The following is an 18,935-nucleotide window of genomic DNA, read 5'->3' as shown; positions in this document are numbered from 1 at the left end:
CCATTTCCAAACTTCTGTTTCTGTCCATGTTCTTGAAAACATCATCCTCAATCATAATAGCATTCTGGAAAATTTTAATCCTGCTTCAAGCCTCATCGTATCCTCTCTGCTAGAAGTACTCAATGGCCTGACTCCTTAGACAGTACCATCCTCATTCTCCTCGACTTCAGTGCTACATTCAGCACAAACTAGATCATTCATTCATTCTTTCATGCATTCATTCATTCATTTTCTGAAATGCTTTGTCCGATTAAGGGTCACAGGGAAGCTGGAGCCTATCCCAGCAATCATTGGGCGAGAGGTCGGGTACACCCTGGACAGGGTGCCAGTCCATCCCAGACAAGCTAGATCACAAGATATTAATTACTGACCTTGAGCTGCTCACCGTTCCATGCTCAAACTTCAAACTCAGGACTGACCATGCCTTTGCAGTTGAGACCCCTAGACTTTGGAACAACATCCCCCGCTCTGTAAGATCTGTCTCTTCCATTGACTCGAAGCAAAACACACCTTTTTTACAAGCCTTTGAATCCTGCTAATAGGACTTCTTATTCACCCACTCTGTATATCTTTCTTTCCTTGTTTTATGTTGCTGTTTTTGCTTTTAACTGCAACTGTTCAGCACTTTGGTCAATGTCAGTTGTTTTTTCAATATAGTGTATAAATAAACTTAATTAATTGATATAAGGAATATTGGAGGTTACGAGTATACAGGAGTGGAGGGTAGCAGTTTGATGAGGGATCATTACAAATGTGAGGTCAAACTTTTTAGGGAAGCAGAATGTCTGGAGCTATTTTATAAAACGGATGCTTATTCAAGAGAGAAATGTCTTTTTTGTATTTTCATGTCTTTGAATAAACATAAAAGCCCCAATTTGTGCTATGTCAAACTCTACAGAGCAGTGTTTGATCCAGACAAATGTGTCTCTTGTATTTCTGAATGCTAAAGACTAAGAAAGACAACAATTTCTCTCATCAGTGATTTCACTTGTAAATCACATTTTTCTTTTACGGTGTGGAGGGGATAAGCTGGGGCGCCAGCTTGCTCTGAGTTGCATACATGCATTAATAAACACACACACAGTTTTAGGTGGAAAAATCCTAATTTTCTAGATGAAGAGGTCTGTGGAATAGAGTTAGAGCAACTCATGGTGAAACAGCATTATTCCCCATCAGCAAAGTTGAGAGTGTGAGCTATTATTCCATCCACTCATATAAGTCAAGTTTAAAGCTTGACAAAGAGCGTGACTGAGCCTGAATAGAAAGAACATGAGTCGGTTTGTGCCTGTTCAGAGGCAAACTTAGTTCACTGTCATATTCCATACAGAATGTACTCTATTTTTGTTGCAGTAATAATATGTAAACTGACTTCCGCACTTCCTAAAGAAGTTATATAACATTTGGAGTTGAAAGCTCCTTGAATGACATATTTTCTTAGATCAGTACAATACTGCTTTGTAGTAACGTGTATTTTCAACTGTGCATCTTCTAAAGATGGAGACAGAATCGCATCTAAATTGATCTCATAGTAGTCATTTGAAGTGCAAAAAAGTAGATGAATTGTGTATTCTTCTCTGTTACAAAAGTCTTATCTGGGTGGTGAAAATAAATAACAGGCATACATGATGATTTGCTATCTCTCTCCACCCACTGTAGGCAAAAAGAAAAGTGGATTTATTCAGACAGCTAATACGCACAGTGACTCAGAGTGTATACTCAGTGTGGATGAAATGGGCTCCAGAGGTTTTTCCTCTCACACAAAGCAAATACCTGTGCTGGAATAAGATATTGATTTGTCATTTCCCACAGCTGAAGCTCAATAAATAGGCTAAGCAGACAGTTTCTGATAATTGTTGTCCAGTACTAACAAGAGCCTTCAGCTCAGATGTACTATAAAGTCCTCATTCACACATCCATGCATTTCATGAAAACATACACATCTTCTATTTGGTAGTCACGTAATAAGTTTCTTTTTTCTCATTTAAAACCAATAAAGTATTTACCCCAAACCTTTACAACAGTTCATTTACATATAAACCAAAGCACTTCTTTGTGTGGACATGGAGGCTTGGGGTCATTATGTTAAGAAATCACAGAGGTTGTTTAGTTTGCAGTCTCACACTCATTTCAGATAAACAGGACTCCAGATCTACTTGTTTTCTCGTCTTCTGTTTTTTGTTGTTTTTTTTTTTTTTGTTTTTTTTTTGTTTTGTTTTTTTTGTTTGTTTGTTTTTTTAAGCTTTTTATGCAAAGAAAGAAAAAGATAAAGTTACTAGAAATCTGGAGATTTTATCAGGCGTTTGGAAAAATCCCTGCGTTGGTGTTTAAACTACCACCAGGTGTCGCCAGATCGTCACATTTTACTGAACCTAAACTCCTCCCGTCCACTAAGTGGCAGCAAATAGACAGAAATTGACAATGAAAATAGACATTTTCGAGAAGATACTGTAGAAGAAGAAAAAACAACAACAGTGGTAAAAAAAAAAAAAAAAAAAAAAAAAAAAAAAAACCAAGCGGAAAAGCCCAAGGACCTTTATCAGCAGCACCGGATATTTGTTGCTCCTGTTTAAGGCTGGTGCTCTTACAGTTTTTATAAGTTGCAGGACTAGTTGTAAGATAATTTGCAGATACATATGCATAATGCCGTTCTTCCTGTAGGAGAGTAAGTTTGTTTGTAGAAGACAAGCGCTGCCCTTACACAAGGAGGTCTGCATGAGGTAAAGCATTCCTGTTGCATGGAGCAGTTGAATTTATGTTGGCTATGAAAACAAATAGATAAACTGCATTTACCTCTAATTATACTGTGAAACTCTTGAATGAGAAAATTCGTCTCAAACTGCATTTTAAAAAAAAAGAAAAGAAAAGATTATACTCTGCACTTATATTGAGTACAATTATAATCCGGTATAATTGACTAACTGTATATTGGTGTCGCAAACCAATTCTGTATATGTCTGCTAAACAGTACCATATGCTTTTTGTTGTTGTTGTTATAGTCTCTTTATTTTCCTCATATTCAGTGAAAATGAGTCATACTCTGAGCAAACTATGCATGGATATGCACAACTAATTGTAAACATCTTAGCAGAATAGCTTCTGATAGATCATTTTTATTTTTATCTCCCTTCTTGTTCAAATACTTCTTCAGTCTTGCCGTTTTTACTCACTGGAATGTTCTGTCATGGATGAGGAACCTGCAGCAGAAGTCCAATTACTTAGACGTCAAAAGGCAAAACTAATTGAGATTCTCAGTGCCGATGCAGATTTTGTTCTGCAGCATGCAGATGCCCGCTGTCTGCTGTCTCTTCACGGCTACCAGCAGGTGAAATCTTGCCGTGTCCCCAGTGAAAAGGTGACAGAGCTTTTGGATCATATCATCCAAAGAGGTTCCAAAGCAGCGCAAGGAATGTTAGACCTTTTGAAGGAACAGGACATGCAGGAGACATTTCCAAAACTTTATTTTGTTAAGGATCTGCAAATTGGGACATTGTCTTCAGGTATGTTCAGTATTGTAAACAAGTTTGTAAATAAAAAATAGTTTGTTTCAATGCCAAATATCTTTTTTCTTTTTTATGAAAAGATGAAAAAGAAATATCAAGAATAAGAAAGGCTGTTCCTGAATCACACGATCTTCTCATCCCATCCAAAAAGATTTGCAACATCAGTGAGTAGTACAACAAATAAATGTATTCCTCCTCACTGTTAGATCATCCCAACAATATCCATTGCTTTCATTGCACAGGCCGTGACTTAGTGAAGGAGCGGCAGCTGATGTCTGTGGCTCGTAACATCGGCAGATCGTGGAGGGAGATTGGCAGACTGGCACTGGGCATCCCATCTGTGAAGCTGGAGCAGATCGAAGATGACCATTCACTCCATGTGGAACGAGTCTTTGCCATGCTCCGTTACTGGCGTACCTGCCAGAGAGAAAAAGCCACTGGTGCTCACCTGCACTTCCTTCTTAGTCAAGGAGATTGGGCCTTACCCCCTGAAAGCATTAACTCTTTGTTGGAGACTGATTGAAACCTCCGACATGTTATATCTACTCATCATTGAGAGTCTTATCACAGAAACTGTCAGGGGAGAAATGACAATTAAATCTGACCTCCATTGACATACCCCAAAATGTCCATTGGTTAACTTTTATGTTAATGTAATGTTGTTGCTGTCATAGATAAGTAACAGTTGTTTACTGGAAGAAATGCCTTTTTAAAAAGATTTACGATGTTACCGTAATAATGTCTGTCTGATAATATGTATTCTCCTTTCTGAGAAATTATGGAAACAATTTGATTTAAATATAAACATACATTTGATTTTAGAGTAGATTAATTCATTTGCTTTACTGTTTCAACATTTAATAAACTGTATTTTTGCAATGAATTGTTCTTTTTTGATTTACACATATTGGTCTTTTAGATAACTTGGTTCAACACATGTCTTATCCTTGAATAGCAATGTAATGTGTATGTACATATATATATATATATATATATATATATATATATATATATATATATATATATATATATATATATATATATATATATATATATATATATATATATATATATATTTATTTTAATACAAATTTTACAGTTGTATTAGCCTGGCACACCAGGCTGGAGTTTTCTACAGATTCAATACAGAGCGACTCTGATACGGCGAGAGAGTCTGGCTTGCCAGGCTACAGTTGTATTACAACATATTGCCACATTTGGTGTCTATAGATTAAAGTGACTCCCTCATTTGTGTGCTTTACTGCTGTAAATGTCGCATCTTGAACTGATGTAGTTGCTTTGTGAATGGGTGGACTTTCCTGATTCAGCATTACATCATATGCCTAAAAGAACATTATGTGCTTGCGCGTTTGTAGGGCTTCCAGAGCCATACATCTTTCTGAGCTCACCTTTACGACTTTCTTATAGCTAAAGGACATAAGAGAAGCTGCTTTGTTAAGACATAAGTGAATAATTAATCCTTTACTTTATCATAAGCATATAAATTCTAAGTATTTTCACTGGAGACAACAGCAAAGAATCTGATTGTAAAAATAACAGTATCAGGTGGAATAAAACAAAGTTGTACAGCATCTGACGTTTATCAGCTTAGAATGAACATGACTTGATCAAGCCAAATCAACTTAAATTTTATGTCAGAATCTCATAAATCAGGAGTACCAGTATTCTCAACATTTCTCCCACTGTCTTGTAATCTCAGACAGCATAAATTAACTTTTGGTCAGGGACAAAGGTTGAGTCCCTCCCATTGCTGTCTTAACTTATTTTTGCCGTGTAGCCATTTTCTGCAGTCTAGGAGCGAGTGTACTAAAGCAGCTAAGATTTGTTAATGTTTCAAACTAAATATGGCGCATATGTCCTCATTGTCAAGTAAGTACATTGTGAAATAAAACTTTAATTTTTATTGTATCACCTCGCTCATTATGTTTCTGTTTAACCTGTTATAAACAGCAGATGGAGAGGTAATGGAAGCAACACTCCGAGACCTGAGTGAGCCACTTGTTGACCATGCAGAGGGCCAGCTCTTCTTGAATGAAGCCTTCAACATTATTGTAGAGGAGGTGCTCTGCAAGGGTACCGATGTCAAACATAAGGTCTGTAATAAACCATGAAACATCTCGCCTATCAGATTACAGTTGAAATGGTGAACAAACCCATAATTTACCGATTCTTCAATCAGGTGTGTGAATGGAAAGAGCCTGATGAGCTCGCTCAACTTCTGGATCTGGAGTTGAGAGAGGAGGGGGAGCCTCAGGACCGGCTTCTGCAGAGAGTAAGGGATGTTGCCAAGTACAGCATAAAGACAAGTAAGACAGAGAGGATAGGTAAACTGTTAAAAAAAATATTGTCAGTTTTGCTAACACTTTCTTTGTTAATTTCAGGTCACCCCCGTTTCTTTAATCAGCAGTTTGGAGGCGTGGACTACCATTCATTAGCTGGACGTTTCCTCACTGAGGCTCTCAACACCAACCTGTAAGAAATATAAAATGAAATAGTAAATCAGATAATATGGGGAATCATTGATAAAAATGGTTATGTGAAGGGAGAACTATTCTATGGAAGCTGCTATGCTCAACTACTATTCTTTTTTGTGGTGTTGAGGAAAAAAAAGTTGACTGTTTTCACCTGATAATGGGACAATTTGTCTTAGATTACAGGACTAAGATATATTCTAAACTTGATTACTATGTTACACATGATTTCATTGATCAAAACAGACCCTGTGACAGCTGGAGAGGGGCTACAGTCATGATGTATATGTGTAATTCTGTGAATGAGTGATTGGCAAAAGTTAATACTTAGACACGTTGCACCTTTAGTATTTGGCAGACTTGATAGAAGTAAAATTGGATTAATTGATCAGTGATGGATGGTGTCAGCTTGTGTCCTTTGTCAGTTTGACTGTACTGAGGCATCCCATTACAGAACAACTCTGTAGTGGAAAGCCCCATGGACCCACCAGTTGAGGTGTTGGGAGAGAAGAAGATAATGGCTAAGCTCCTACCCATGTTGAATGATAGTCCCCATCCCCATCGCACCATACCCTTCCTCTGAGATAGCACGATAAATTATCCTGTTATTATAAGAAAACTGTGTTTGTGATATATGCTTCTTCCTGCAGTTTGTGGAGTCTTTTGTTTGTTTGTATTTGTTTTTTTCTATCGTGTTTGTTTTGTGATTTTTTCAATGCTTTTGTTTCCCAAATAGTTCTGAATAACAAACTGTACATGCTGGCATTCGGCACTGGAACCGGCTCGGTCAAAAAGCCCTCTGTGCTGCATTGTCTGAACTGTACCAGAAACTTTAAAGTTTATAACCCCTTTTTTTTTATCAAAATAACTCCACAATACTGCTGCCATCTAATTTTTAATGATATTTGTTGCTCAGATATGTAAACATTTTTTTTTTTCAAGTCACATTTAACCATTTATGTAATGGCTCTAATTGGAAACCACCGCTGTTCTTAGTTTTGCTTCAGTGGTCACATGTATTTATGCATTTATTTACTTAGTTAATTACTTGTCAGTGATAAAATTAATATTTTTTTACAGTAAGGCTGTGACCTGTCCGCAGTTCTCATTTGTTATGCCTCACATCCCCGTGCAGAGTTGGGTCGTAACTAAAGCTCTGAGGAATTTAAGAGCAAAGCATTGCTGATGTTTGTATTTAGGTTTTACATATAGTCCCTAACATTCTGGAAACAAGCTATATTAAAGTATTTAAATATTGCATAGTTTGTAATAGAAGTGATAGATGCTGTAAATGTATGGAGTTAACATTGTTGGTCAAAGTTATTTCTGTGATTTTTTTTTTTTTTACATTCTCTAGAATTTGAGACAATTTATTCTGTATCCAAGTAAATTGTTATGATATATTATAAAGTTGTATAAAATAAACAGTACAGGGCAGCATGATGGCATTGTAGTGGCATGGTGGTACTGCAAGCTCACAGCAAGAATATCGCTGATTCAAGCCTCGGCTGAGGAAAGGTTTAACTAGGGTGTTTCTGTGTGGAGTTTGCATGTTCTCCATATTTATGTGTGAGTTCTCTTAGAGTACTCTGGCTCCAACCCATCCACAAGACATGCATGTTAGGGTTAATTTCTATTTTTAATGGATCACTTATACTATGTAATGTACGTCTGCCAAATGACTGTAGAAGAGAATTTAAAGCAAAACTATATCAAAATTGTATTTCAGTAAATGGACGAGTGCATCTTTAAGTAAGTCTAGTCATTGCATTGTCTATTCATTGCCATTTTTTAGAATACAAAATATATAATGTAAATAAGAAATTAAACTTAATTCATTTGTGTGGTATCCTTTTTGATCAAATGCAACAAAGTGTTTCACAAAATTAAAGAAATGCAAAGAGAGAATGACTCAAAACCTAAAGCTAACCGGACATTATTTTCATTTGCAGCTTCACCTATGAAGTAGCACCTGTCTTTGTGCTGATGGAGAGAGAAGTTCTAAGGGGGTTACGTCAGCTAGTGGGTTGGACTGAAGGTGACGGTATTTTCTGCCCTGGGGGTTCCACATCAAACATGTATGCCATGAACCTTGCACGCTACAGACTCTTCCCACAGGTCAAAAGCCAGGGGCTGTGGGGTCTCCCACGTCTGGCCATCTTTACATCTCCAGAGGTCAGGACATGTCTCGTTGAGTAGACTGAAACTTTATCTGAGTTTAGAGATGTTTTATGTTGTCATGTTTTATGTTTTTAATTGGGTTTTTGTGGGTCACATGACTTAAATATGTATAATTATGTTTTCCAGAGCCATTACTCTGTAAAGAAAGGAGCTGCATTTCTGGGTATCGGTACGGACAATGTCATATTGGTTCAAGTAGATAATGGGTAATTAATTACTTATTTTAAAAGCTTAGATATTTTGTAGTAACTTACTTGTTGACCACTGAAATATTTATCAGGCTAAAAATGTCATAAATATTTTGAAAATGACACTTGGAGGAAATTCCTTATCTTCTTTCTGACATTGTTAATATGTTAAAACTATGTAACAGAGACAATATACTAACAGCTTTCAGTGATCCCCAAACTGATAACTTGTTTTCTTCCCTTTACTTTATGTATACTCATTCTTCCAAAACAAGAGGCCGGATGATTCCAGAGGACCTGGATGAAAAGATAGAGTTGTCCAAATCTCAGGTAGAACAACGTTTCAGATTTCACTTTCCTGGCTCCAACAAGCCATACTCTTGAAAGTTCAAGTGGGAGGAAGCTGTTCTCTCTTTCTGTTTATTTCTGTCAGGGTGCAGTACCCTTCCTTGTAAGCCTCACATCAGGCACCACCGTCCAGGGTGCCTTTGACCCACTTGATCGCATCGCTGATGTTTGTGACAAACACAAACTCTGGATGCACGTTGATGTGAGTCCTCTGGGAGACAAATCTTATTTGACAACTGGTGATTTGAGGAAGCTTTTACTTTATTTTGTAAAACAGTATGCTGAGTTTGGTCTATGCTGTCCTTCTTTTCAGGCTGCCTGGGGAGGAAGTGTACTCTTTTCCAGGAAACACAAACATCTAATGAAAGGAGTTGAGAGGTATGACTGTCCATACTAGAAAAGCTCATTTTGCATTGCACTGAAGACAATATTTACCTTTAATGACTTATAAAGTTTGGCATTTTTGGTCATAAACTGTACTGTGTGTGCTTATCTGTGTATTATAAGGGCAAATTCAGTAGCTTGGAATCCACACAAGATGCTGGTGGCTGGCCTGCAGTGCTCTGTCTTGCTGCTAAAAGATACCACGGTTTGCTTTCAAAATTATGGTGGCTTTTATATAATAGATTTACACATTTTGCTTTATTCTGACTTTTTCCTGGCAATACTTTTGTGTTCCTCAGGACTTGCTAAAGCAGTGCCACAGTGCCAATGCCTCATACCTTTTCCAGCAAGACAAATTCTATGACGTGAACCTTGACATTGGCGATAAGTCTGTCCAGTGTAGTCGCAAGGTGGATTGTTTGAAGTTGTGGTTGATGTGGAAAGCTGTTGGCTCCACTGGCTTGGAACAGCGTGTTGACAAGGCTTTTCTCCATGTGAGGTAAAGAAAAAAGCATTGTAAAGTCCCTCTGCTTTCCCAGTGGCCCAACAGCATTGAAGTCTTTGTATAGTCCATGGGCTTCACCGTCTTAACTTTTCTTTTTATGATAAAGCTGTTGCACATTAATTCAACACATCAGTACAGCCTCAAGTAAAAAACCATAAAAGAAACATTGTGTTAACCCTTTGACATCCTAATTTATTTATACCCTAAACAACTTTTCATGGATAACAGACTTGATGTGGACCAACTTTTTTTTTTTTTTTAACTAAATTTCCTGGATCCTTGTTGATGTAACATGAGGGCTTGTGTTGAGGTATCATCTGCTTAGATTAAGGGTTATGTGTTGGTGCCTTCTTTATGTTACCTTGATGTTGTAGCATAAGTTGAATATTAAAAATAATTTTTCTTCAAAGTTTAGCATTTTAAAGTGCGACTATTTCATTTTATGCTGTTCATTTTTAAACTCTTTTCATCCTTGTCAGTAAACAGAATCATTTTTATTTGTTTTGCATTGCAAACAATCCATTTCTCTGCCTTTCTTACTTGATCTTTGACTATGTTAATTCTGACATGTCATGTGGGTTGGCATAAATCTAAATTTTTTATTAACTGATAAAGAATCCTCCCAATACCTTAAAAGGACAGAAAATGCTGAAAGCTTTCTCTTGCAGATATTTGGTGGAGCAGATGAAGAAAAGACCTGGATTCCATCTTCTGAACATGGTAAGTTCATACAAAGCAAAGTCATGAAAGAAGTTTTCTCTCAGAAAACAGCATTTTTACTACATCTTTGGATTTTATCTTCACGTGCAGCCTGAGTTTGTGAATGTATGCTTTTGGTTCATACCACCGAGTCTAAGAGAGAAAGAAGGAGATGCAGATTACCAGAATAGACTGGCAAAAGTAAGTTTGTATTTTACATCAGTAAAGATGTAAGACTGAAATCCTATAATTTGAGATTTTGTTTTCTTTCTTGATGCTGAACATTCTCATAATTGGACTTAACATGTAATTTCAGAATCTATCTGTTTATATTTTCCCTTTTGTTTAAAGGTAGCTCCAATCATCAAAGAACGCATGATGAAACAAGGCACTATGATGGTGGGCTACCAGCCTCTTGGAAACAAGGCTAATTTCTTTCGTGTGACTGTGTTTTCTCCACTTGTCTCCCAGAAAGACATGGATTTCTTCCTTGATGAAATGGAAAGGCTGGGAAATGATCTGTAATCAATATCACAACTTTTAAAAGTAAAGACACAGTACTCCTTTTGTCTAAAGTTGTGCACAGACTCCACCATTTTTTGTCAGTAAATGCTGCAAGCAAGTGAAACTTGTTGTTCCACTAGATCTTAAATTTAACTTCTAGATGTTGTTGAATGAATAAACAAAAAGTCCTATTACTTGATTTTTAAAAAGTTGTGTTTTTTTTTATTAATAAAAGGTATGTGTGCTGTATGTATGTATGTGTGTGTGTGTTTGTGTGTGGGGGGGGGGAGGGGGTGGAGGGGGGTTCCTCTTACTTAAAAGCTGCTTTAAAATATTTTTTCTCATAGATGTTTATATCTTAGAGTAATGTATTATAATGACAAAATTATTGCCCATTTCATTTGGCATCCTTTTTTTTAACCAGTAAATCCATCTGTCAGATACATTTTGACCTCTTTTGTTATCTTTTATAAAGTATGATTGAAACTGTGGTCATAAATCGTCAGGAAAAATGTAATTACTCTTTACAATCTAAGTTCCTCTACCGACTTTCTAAAGTTACCAAGATCTTCAATTAACAGTAATGTAATATTTAAAAAGTAGTATGTTTTTACATTAGAGAAGTAGAAAACTCAACATTTAGCATTATTTAGATCCTTGGACAAAATAAGGGTGAACAAATTTATCTGTGCCTTAACATTTGAAGTTGTCAAAATGTATTAAAAAATAAAAACGTATCATAAAAAAGTAACATGTATTTTTTATCTCATATTTACTAATTACTTGTCTTTTTATATACTTAAACTTTTTTGTTAGATTTTTGTCTTCACAAAAAAAAACAAAAAAAAAAAACCGCGTATCTTTGTCCAAAACGCTCACTATTGCGTTATAAATGTGGGTCAGTCCGCGTCGGTCACGTGACTGGACTTGTGACCAATCAGGGCTCTCCCCGGGGAGCACTTCCGGTGGTAGTGTTTCCTGTTACTGTTTGTAAACTGAGAAAAAAAAATTGGAACTGCGACAAGAAATAATCATTTTAAGCATTCTTAAATTCGAAAGGTGAGTATTTTAATCGGTGCAGCTTTTATATCGCGGCTTTGTAGGCGTTTAGTAATCTCACCGTCTGTTTGTAGCTGCTGCAGCCGGTGAGGGAGGCGTAATTATGAGGTACGCGCAGAGCCCGCACGCCCTGCTTGTTCGCCTGCTTGGCTGGCTGTTGTTATGTTGTTTGGGGCGGGGGGTGGGGGGTTAGTTTAGCCATTACAAGAGTTCTCCCAAAATCTTCCTGCAGGCTGGCTAACTGCTTTCTCTGATATGTTGCCTTCAAAAGACATTATAACCACACTTCTGCTATAACACCTGGCCGCATCTCTTAGGCTTTCTCGTGTCATGTGGTCGCTTGTCCGACTGATCATTTGGGCAAAGATTCTCTCTTTTCAGACATGATGTTTTCAGCAATCCCTACTATTTAGAGAAAAGACATTTTTAGAATTCGTTTCTTGCTAGCTTACGCTCACCAAATGATCGACGTTGTTTTTGCACAATCAGGAACCTGGTGACCAATGCAAGATATCAAGATGAAATGTAAGGTTGGCGTACTGGTTGAAATCAAATGCCTTACTCTGAATTAATAGTTCATTTCAGATCACTTATATTTTTCCGCATTTACTTTTAACTTTTGACACCGAAGTTCTCGTTAACTGGTTGTACAAGCCAGCCCTTTGAATATCGTATACAAGTGTAAAGAAGAAAATGCAGTTTTCTCAAATAACTGCACTTCTCATTTTCTTATCAAGTTTTGTTGTTGTTGTTGTTTTAAGAGGGTAACAGAAATGTCCTATTGATTGGTAGTACATTTGCGTGTAGGGCCTTTCATTGGAATATAAATCACATATGAAATAAAATGATTTAAAAACATTACTCATCTTGCACTCTTATTTAGGCCTGATGTGTGTTCAGGTGGTGGTCAGTTTTGAATGTGTGTTGGATTGGTGTGTACTTTATAGATTTCTGTAAATAAGTGTATATAGCAACTCTGGATGTACAACAATTTTATGACCGGTGTGTTGCTAAAAGAACACATTAGGACTGCACAGTATTGGAAAAAAATTGCCACTATATAGTGTGTTATGAAAAAAAAATACATGAATTTTCACCAGGTGACTTGAATAGCACTTAAAGTGTTGCTGCATTCTTGCCATCTTGTTGACAAATACCCACACTAATCTTTACCACATTTTGGGAATGTTGCAGGTATGTTTTTTTGTCTGTATTCAAAAGTTATTCTTGTGATCTTTTGTTGTTTCCTTTTATTGTGTGAACCCCAGAATACATGTTTTGTTCTATAATGTGTTAACACAAATTGTGTTTTACCATAAAGTTTTGTCTATTGCCATTGGTAATGAACAAAACTGTGTGTCAGGTACCATTGAAATTGATTAGAACATCAAGTATATGTAGTTTCTAAACTGCAGAACACAAGTGTCATGAAACTTTAAAATCATTTCTGCACTGAAAGACAACAAATTCCCATAGATTCGTGTTTGGCTTCACTTTTCAGTCTGCATGGCCGAGTTAGTCTTCCATTCAAAATTAAATGCACAGCTGCAATCATAGTGTACAAATTTGTTATAAATCTGCACAGAAGCACAGAACTGAGATATTTGTAGGTGTAAGCCAATGCAGTGATGAACAGAAATTTAGTACAAAATTAATAGCCATGCATTCCAAATTCATTGTAAGGTGAATATTTGTATTGTGTATAACAAATTACAACCATTAATCCAAATGGTCTAGTTACAATATGAAGTCATAATATAGATTCATACAAATTCAGCCATCTCTTGGGTTAGTTACTGAATTTCATATCAGTCCATCTCATTGTGTAGTGACAAACTACAAATTAAAAATTATGTGTAATTTTTCTGTGTATTATCTCATTATAAATAACATTTTCTGGATTAAAAGTCATTGTAATAATGTATTTGCCAACTTACATCAGGATAATTGATGGTTTTCAGTTTGTATTAGATGTAAATTAAGAGATTAGGATGTTTTTCATGCACAGTTCTCTTTCTGTTGAATTTAAAGTTAATTTTTGCAACATCTGATCATGTGCCCCAAATGCATTTTGATTTATAAGGTTGTTTTTAAGTTTAATATAAATTTTCTTCGTCACTTTTGATTTTTCTTGTCAGCCATCCAGATATTAGGCATGCACCAAATCAGTGGGACTTTCATGCCTGGAAAAAAAAAATAGAAACACATATATATATATTAATATTGGACCTTGGTATCTGGTTATGTACTCGTATGCCTTTATTTTCAGACTTTGTCCCCTGATGATTTGGGGGGGGTGTGGTCTCATCTATCACCCCTCATCCTGAGTGAAGCCCCCTCTGTTCCCTCAAACACACACGCATTCAAACCACGGCGATGACACACCATTCCAACAATTCAGTTCGAGACCATATGAAATGGGTCAGTGGAACTATCTTCATCTCCAGAATCACCATCATGGTTGCATTAAGTTGACAATTCCATTGCTCAACCCCTCCTCCAAGTTGCCTATGACTCTGCTACTCTGAGAGGAGTTATTTGACATCCTCTGTATGCTCTAACTTGCTGTTGACTGTGTTGCCAGGCTGGGTTGCTGGGCTGTGAGGCAGTGCTGTCCAGCATGGCCCTGATGCAAGCCAACAACATCCCAGGCCAGAAGAAGAATATGTCAAGCCACAGAACCAGCCCTGAGAGCCACCAGGCCCACTCACATCATGGCCAAAACCACCGTAGCCACCAGGTTCACCATGGACAAGCCCACCACAGCCACACTGGAGGCCCTTCAGGTGGAAGCTGTCCACCTCTGGTGAGATAGTTGCAGACCACAGCTTTATGCTTACCTCATGAACTGATTTGTTTGGGGGGGGGGAGTGTGGAGACATTATGGCTTTTTGATTAAACTTTATCAAAATCTTATATGAATAAAATTGATTGTTATACAATGTTTTTGGTCATTTAAAAACTTTCTCTTGGTAGATGATTTGCATCTTTGTAAAAGCCATAACTTACTCCCAGTACTATTTTAAAGAACTGTATAAATTTATGTGATGATATTCCATATTCCACGTGTGTTCTATATATTTCACATTTATGTTGTATTTAAATGCATAATAGGACAGGTCACACATTAAGTCAACACACAAGTATAGCACTTTATGAAGTGCACTTTTTGTTATTACATGCACAGGAATTTATTACAGTCCTGAGAGTAAAGCAAACCAGCTGTTCCAGCCATCAGTCCACTTTATCTGCTAAATTCCATGTTTTGTCTTTTTCTAAAGCTAATCCGAAAAGACGGGGATTATCACACATCAAGGATGCTTGACAGTAAAGAGGTGCAGACAAACCAGAATATGCAACCCAAGAAGAAACATAAAAAATCTGGGTTATCCAACAAAGTTAAAGAGAAAGTTGAGGTGAGGATTGGTTAAGAATTCTGCTTAAGTAGAAGAAAACTAAAAGCTATTTATTTATTAATCCCATCTTTATCAAACTGTGTTGATAGCACATACTTCCACCACTTAATATGGATGACGACTGCTCCTTGAAAGTCCAGAAGAATTTCATCTGTGATCACTGCTATGGAGCTTTCCGGAGCAGCTACCACCTCAAGCGGCATATTCTCACACATACAGGTGAGAGCTCAAAGCTCATTCATTCATGTCAAATCAGCTGGCAGACCTCTGCATGAATTCTTCCTGATTTATTCAGAGTTGGAAACCAGATTACACACTGTTGTCACCTTGATTTTTTTTTTTTTTGTATTGAGTTAGATGCACACAAATATTAAAACATTTTGTGTGTGTCACGTGTGAACCACGTTTTTTAGTTGTGCTGTGTGTATTTTCATTGCACTTAAGAGGGAAAATTTATAGTAGGTTGGTAAGTACCGATAAATTGTCCCCTCTTGTGGTTGTTTACAGGGGAAAAGCCATTCGCTTGTGATGCATGCGACATGCGGTTCATTCAGCGTTACCACCTGGACAGACACAAGAGGGTACACAGCGGAGAGAAGCCTTATCAGTGTGATCGCTGCCATCAGGTCAGGCAGACCATTTTCAGTACAAGTAACACGCTTAACACATAGATAATCTGTACATCAGTCTTCTTCTTTGTCTGAAATACATAACTTTCTTTACCTCGCTGCAGAATTTTTCACGGACAGATAGGTTGCTGAGGCATCGTCGGCTGTGTACAGTTGGAATTGGTAAAGAAGAAAACCAGTACTCCCAGGATGCATCTGCCCATCCAGCTTCCTGGAGTCCCCTACAGCCTTCCAGCAACCGTCTGACTGTCTGACCATCAGCTTCCTGACAGCTGCGTGCAGCTTAGCACCACTGGCTGCAGTTTGATCTCAAGTATTCTCAGTTAAAGACAAACACACTTTAGTTTCCTCTTGCCAACTCATCTATAGAGCTTGGTAGTGGATTTGTCCTTTTCTTTCTTTACATACTGTTGCATTCATAAAAATTAAAAGGGATGGATTAATTTGGACATGTCACTAAGGCGATAACTGAACTGACACATCCATCCATCTCCTGAGTTCTGAGAAGTTGCAGGTGTTTTAGGTGGAGTCACTGTCCAGAGATATTTTGACTGCATGGACTGTCAGAATAAAGTGAAACCCCTCATCTGCCTGTTTACCACATGTGGCAATTTCACTTTCACGACGACACACTTCAAAACCTTTAATCCTGTTTGTGTTGGATTTGTTTATGCCACCAGTCACTACACTGGTACTGTTGACGAGCAATATGTAAAGACTGATTTCGGACTGTTATGCCTCGAACAGAATAATTAGCCAACAATCAACTACTGTAGGTCAATAAACATGGTAATCTCAAATTTGAAAGCTCTTAAAAATGTCAAGCTAGTCATGAACGTTTCCTGCTTATTGAAGATTCTTTCCCATACACACATTTTAAAAGATTATAAAGTAGCTTCTTTGTTGCTGCTCAACGCCCAGCTGTACACCTAAAATAATGGCTAGCTGTCATAGTTGTGTGAAAAGCTTATTAAAAAAACACTAGAGATTAAATTTTTAACTAATTCTGGTATTTATTTAAGTGCATATTAAAAGTTGGCAAACATCCCAAAAATTGTTACGTTGTGGTTTTAAAGGAATTTGGTCCTGACTCTTAATAGTTTTTATTGTTAGTTATAATTGTTAAATAGTGACCTTTCATAGAACAACTGGATATAAGAATCACTTTACTGTTTGGTAAGGTGTTTCCCAAAGTGCTTCTGGAAAACTATATTGTGGTTTTTTTCTTGGTCAGTAATCATCATTGCCACCAAGTTCAAAATAGTGTCAACCATCTAAAAGTACTTCAGTGGGGTTGGGTCAACACAAGGTGTGAAGTCCTTTTAATAACAAAACAAAATTAAACTAAATTTTCTCTAAAATCATAATCACAAGATTGTTTCCACACTACCGTGTAAAAAAAAAAAAAAAAAAGTCCTTATTTTGTGGAAGTGCTAGAAATATATAATCTTTCTATTTTTTCAGTGTTCATTTTAACCCGACTCAACCCAGTCATGTGAAATTGTGAACTGCCTCAGCCACAGATTTCCACCTCTGTGTGACTGAATGTGTCTCGAGAACAGTGCCATGCCATTTCATGTCCCATTTACATTGAACATCTTCAGGGAAGATGGATTATTATACTTTGTTGACTGGGAACTTGTTCATACCTGCATAAAGTTAAATATGACTGTAAGCACTGAACAGGAGAAGTAAGTTCAGCTGTAGAGACATGTTTAAACAGTTATTTAGATAAAAATGTATTATTATAGACAGGTAGTTACGTTGCTGTCAGGCTTTTAGATCATGTGAAAGGAGTTTGGAGCCCGTTACTGTCTACTGTTAATGAAGTTAATATATATTTAAACTGTCCTAGGTGTAGAAAATAGTATGTGGGAACTAAACTCCAAAAGGAATTCAAGTTTGTGTTTTGTTTTGTGTGTTTTCTTTTTGTTTCTTTTGGTTTTTTGTTTGTTTATTTCTTAAACAAAGTTATAATCCTTAGTCGCATGTTTAGTTTTTTTGTTTTACAGCAGAGGAGACTACAGAAAGCCTGGCTTTCTGTTTCGAGAAATGTAAGAAGCTGTCACAAGTATCATTTTAGATTGTAGTATGCAGCAAAGATTAGTTAGAATATTCTTATTTTTATACTTGCATGCATTTTTTAATGAGCTTGTATTAATTTGGTTTTGGTCATATTTTTTTTCCCCTCTGTAATGAAGGCCTTAACCATTTTAACATGATTGAAGTGAAGTCTGTTATGACTCAATCACTTTGTACTGAATGGAGTTTTAGGGTCACAATAAAGGTGTTTTTTTTTCTTTCTTTCTTTTTCTTGTAGTTTGGATGCTGTTCATGTATTTTGCAACTAAGTATTTGTACACTTTATTTTTGTTTTGTCTTGTTTTTGGCAATACAGGTTTTTCTTTGTTTTGCAGAGTTGAAGAGAGAATTTCCCTATTGAGAATTTTTACTGTACAAGAATGAGTAATACACCAATTATGTCAGCAGATGGCATCCATGACCACATGAGGGACAATTATATTTCCAGCCTGGAGATGAAGAGATGGGTTTTTTTTACTCTGTCTCTGAAAATACAGATTAGTTATTAATATTAAAAGTCAGATTCCCTTTGTCTGGTTGATGTATGAAGAAAAGAAGGCTTTTTTCTTTATCTTTTTTTTTTTTTTTTTGCATAACATCGAGCAAAACTAGATGTTCTCTTGTATATTTTTCCAAAGTCTTAATTGTTCCAAGAAAGCTCAACCTTAAAAACTATATTTAATATTTTATTAATATTTAATGTCATGAACTGGAATTGGTTGGAAATGTATCCAATGTTACATTTTGGATGATTAACTTAAACTACTGTGATTTTTTTAGGTTGGTATTAGAGTCTGCAAAACTCTGCAGTAATGTCTTAAACATAATAGTTAAGGTTTTATGTGGAATGTTTCTTTTCAGAATCATTGTTATCAAAGTCCGGAACACTGAAAATCCTGTAACAATAGCTAAAAACGACATTTTTCAAAGTGGAAAAAAAAAAGAATC

General features: G+C 36.6%; 2 protein-coding genes across 4 annotated transcripts; both read left to right on the top strand.

Annotated features, from left to right (window-relative positions):
• Window positions 1-2,518: 2,518 nt before the first annotated feature.
• Window positions 2,519-10,904, top strand: csad (cysteine sulfinic acid decarboxylase). The gene is made up of 14 exons (XM_079239770.1): window positions 2,519-2,717; window positions 5,472-5,614; window positions 5,701-5,827; window positions 5,903-5,993; window positions 7,945-8,167; window positions 8,300-8,379; window positions 8,637-8,691; window positions 8,795-8,911; window positions 9,023-9,087; window positions 9,217-9,298; window positions 9,393-9,592; window positions 10,267-10,318; window positions 10,409-10,498; window positions 10,649-10,904. Exons 2-14 carry the CDS (start codon window positions 5,486-5,488, stop codon window positions 10,820-10,822), a joined length of 1,485 nt encoding a protein of 494 aa, XP_079095896.1. The 5' UTR covers window positions 2,519-2,717; window positions 5,472-5,485; the 3' UTR covers window positions 10,823-10,904.
• Window positions 10,905-11,751: 847 nt separating this feature from the next.
• Window positions 11,752-18,130, top strand: znf740b (zinc finger protein 740b). Of its 3 annotated transcripts, XM_079239792.1 has the most exons (8): window positions 11,755-11,860; window positions 11,935-11,968; window positions 14,130-14,281; window positions 14,445-14,666; window positions 15,142-15,276; window positions 15,366-15,495; window positions 15,784-15,902; window positions 16,010-18,130. In XM_079239792.1, exons 3-8 carry the CDS (start codon window positions 14,237-14,239, stop codon window positions 16,157-16,159), a joined length of 801 nt encoding a protein of 266 aa, XP_079095918.1. In that variant the 5' UTR covers window positions 11,755-11,860; window positions 11,935-11,968; window positions 14,130-14,236; the 3' UTR covers window positions 16,160-18,130. The 3 variants fall into 3 exon arrangements, with proteins under 3 accessions (XP_079095917.1, XP_079095918.1, XP_079095919.1); XM_079239791.1 differs by lacking the exon at window positions 11,935-11,968 and having other exon boundaries at window positions 11,752-11,860; XM_079239793.1 differs by lacking the exons at window positions 11,935-11,968; window positions 14,130-14,281 and having other exon boundaries at window positions 11,797-11,860.
• Window positions 18,131-18,935: the final 805 nt, after the last annotated feature.

This window comes from Telmatherina bonti (genome assembly GCF_933228915.1).
Source record: "Telmatherina bonti genome assembly, chromosome: 4".
Classification (NCBI taxonomy): Eukaryota; Metazoa; Chordata; class Actinopteri; order Atheriniformes; family Telmatherinidae; genus Telmatherina; species Telmatherina bonti.
This window is presented reverse-complemented; position numbering and strand designations above follow the sequence as displayed.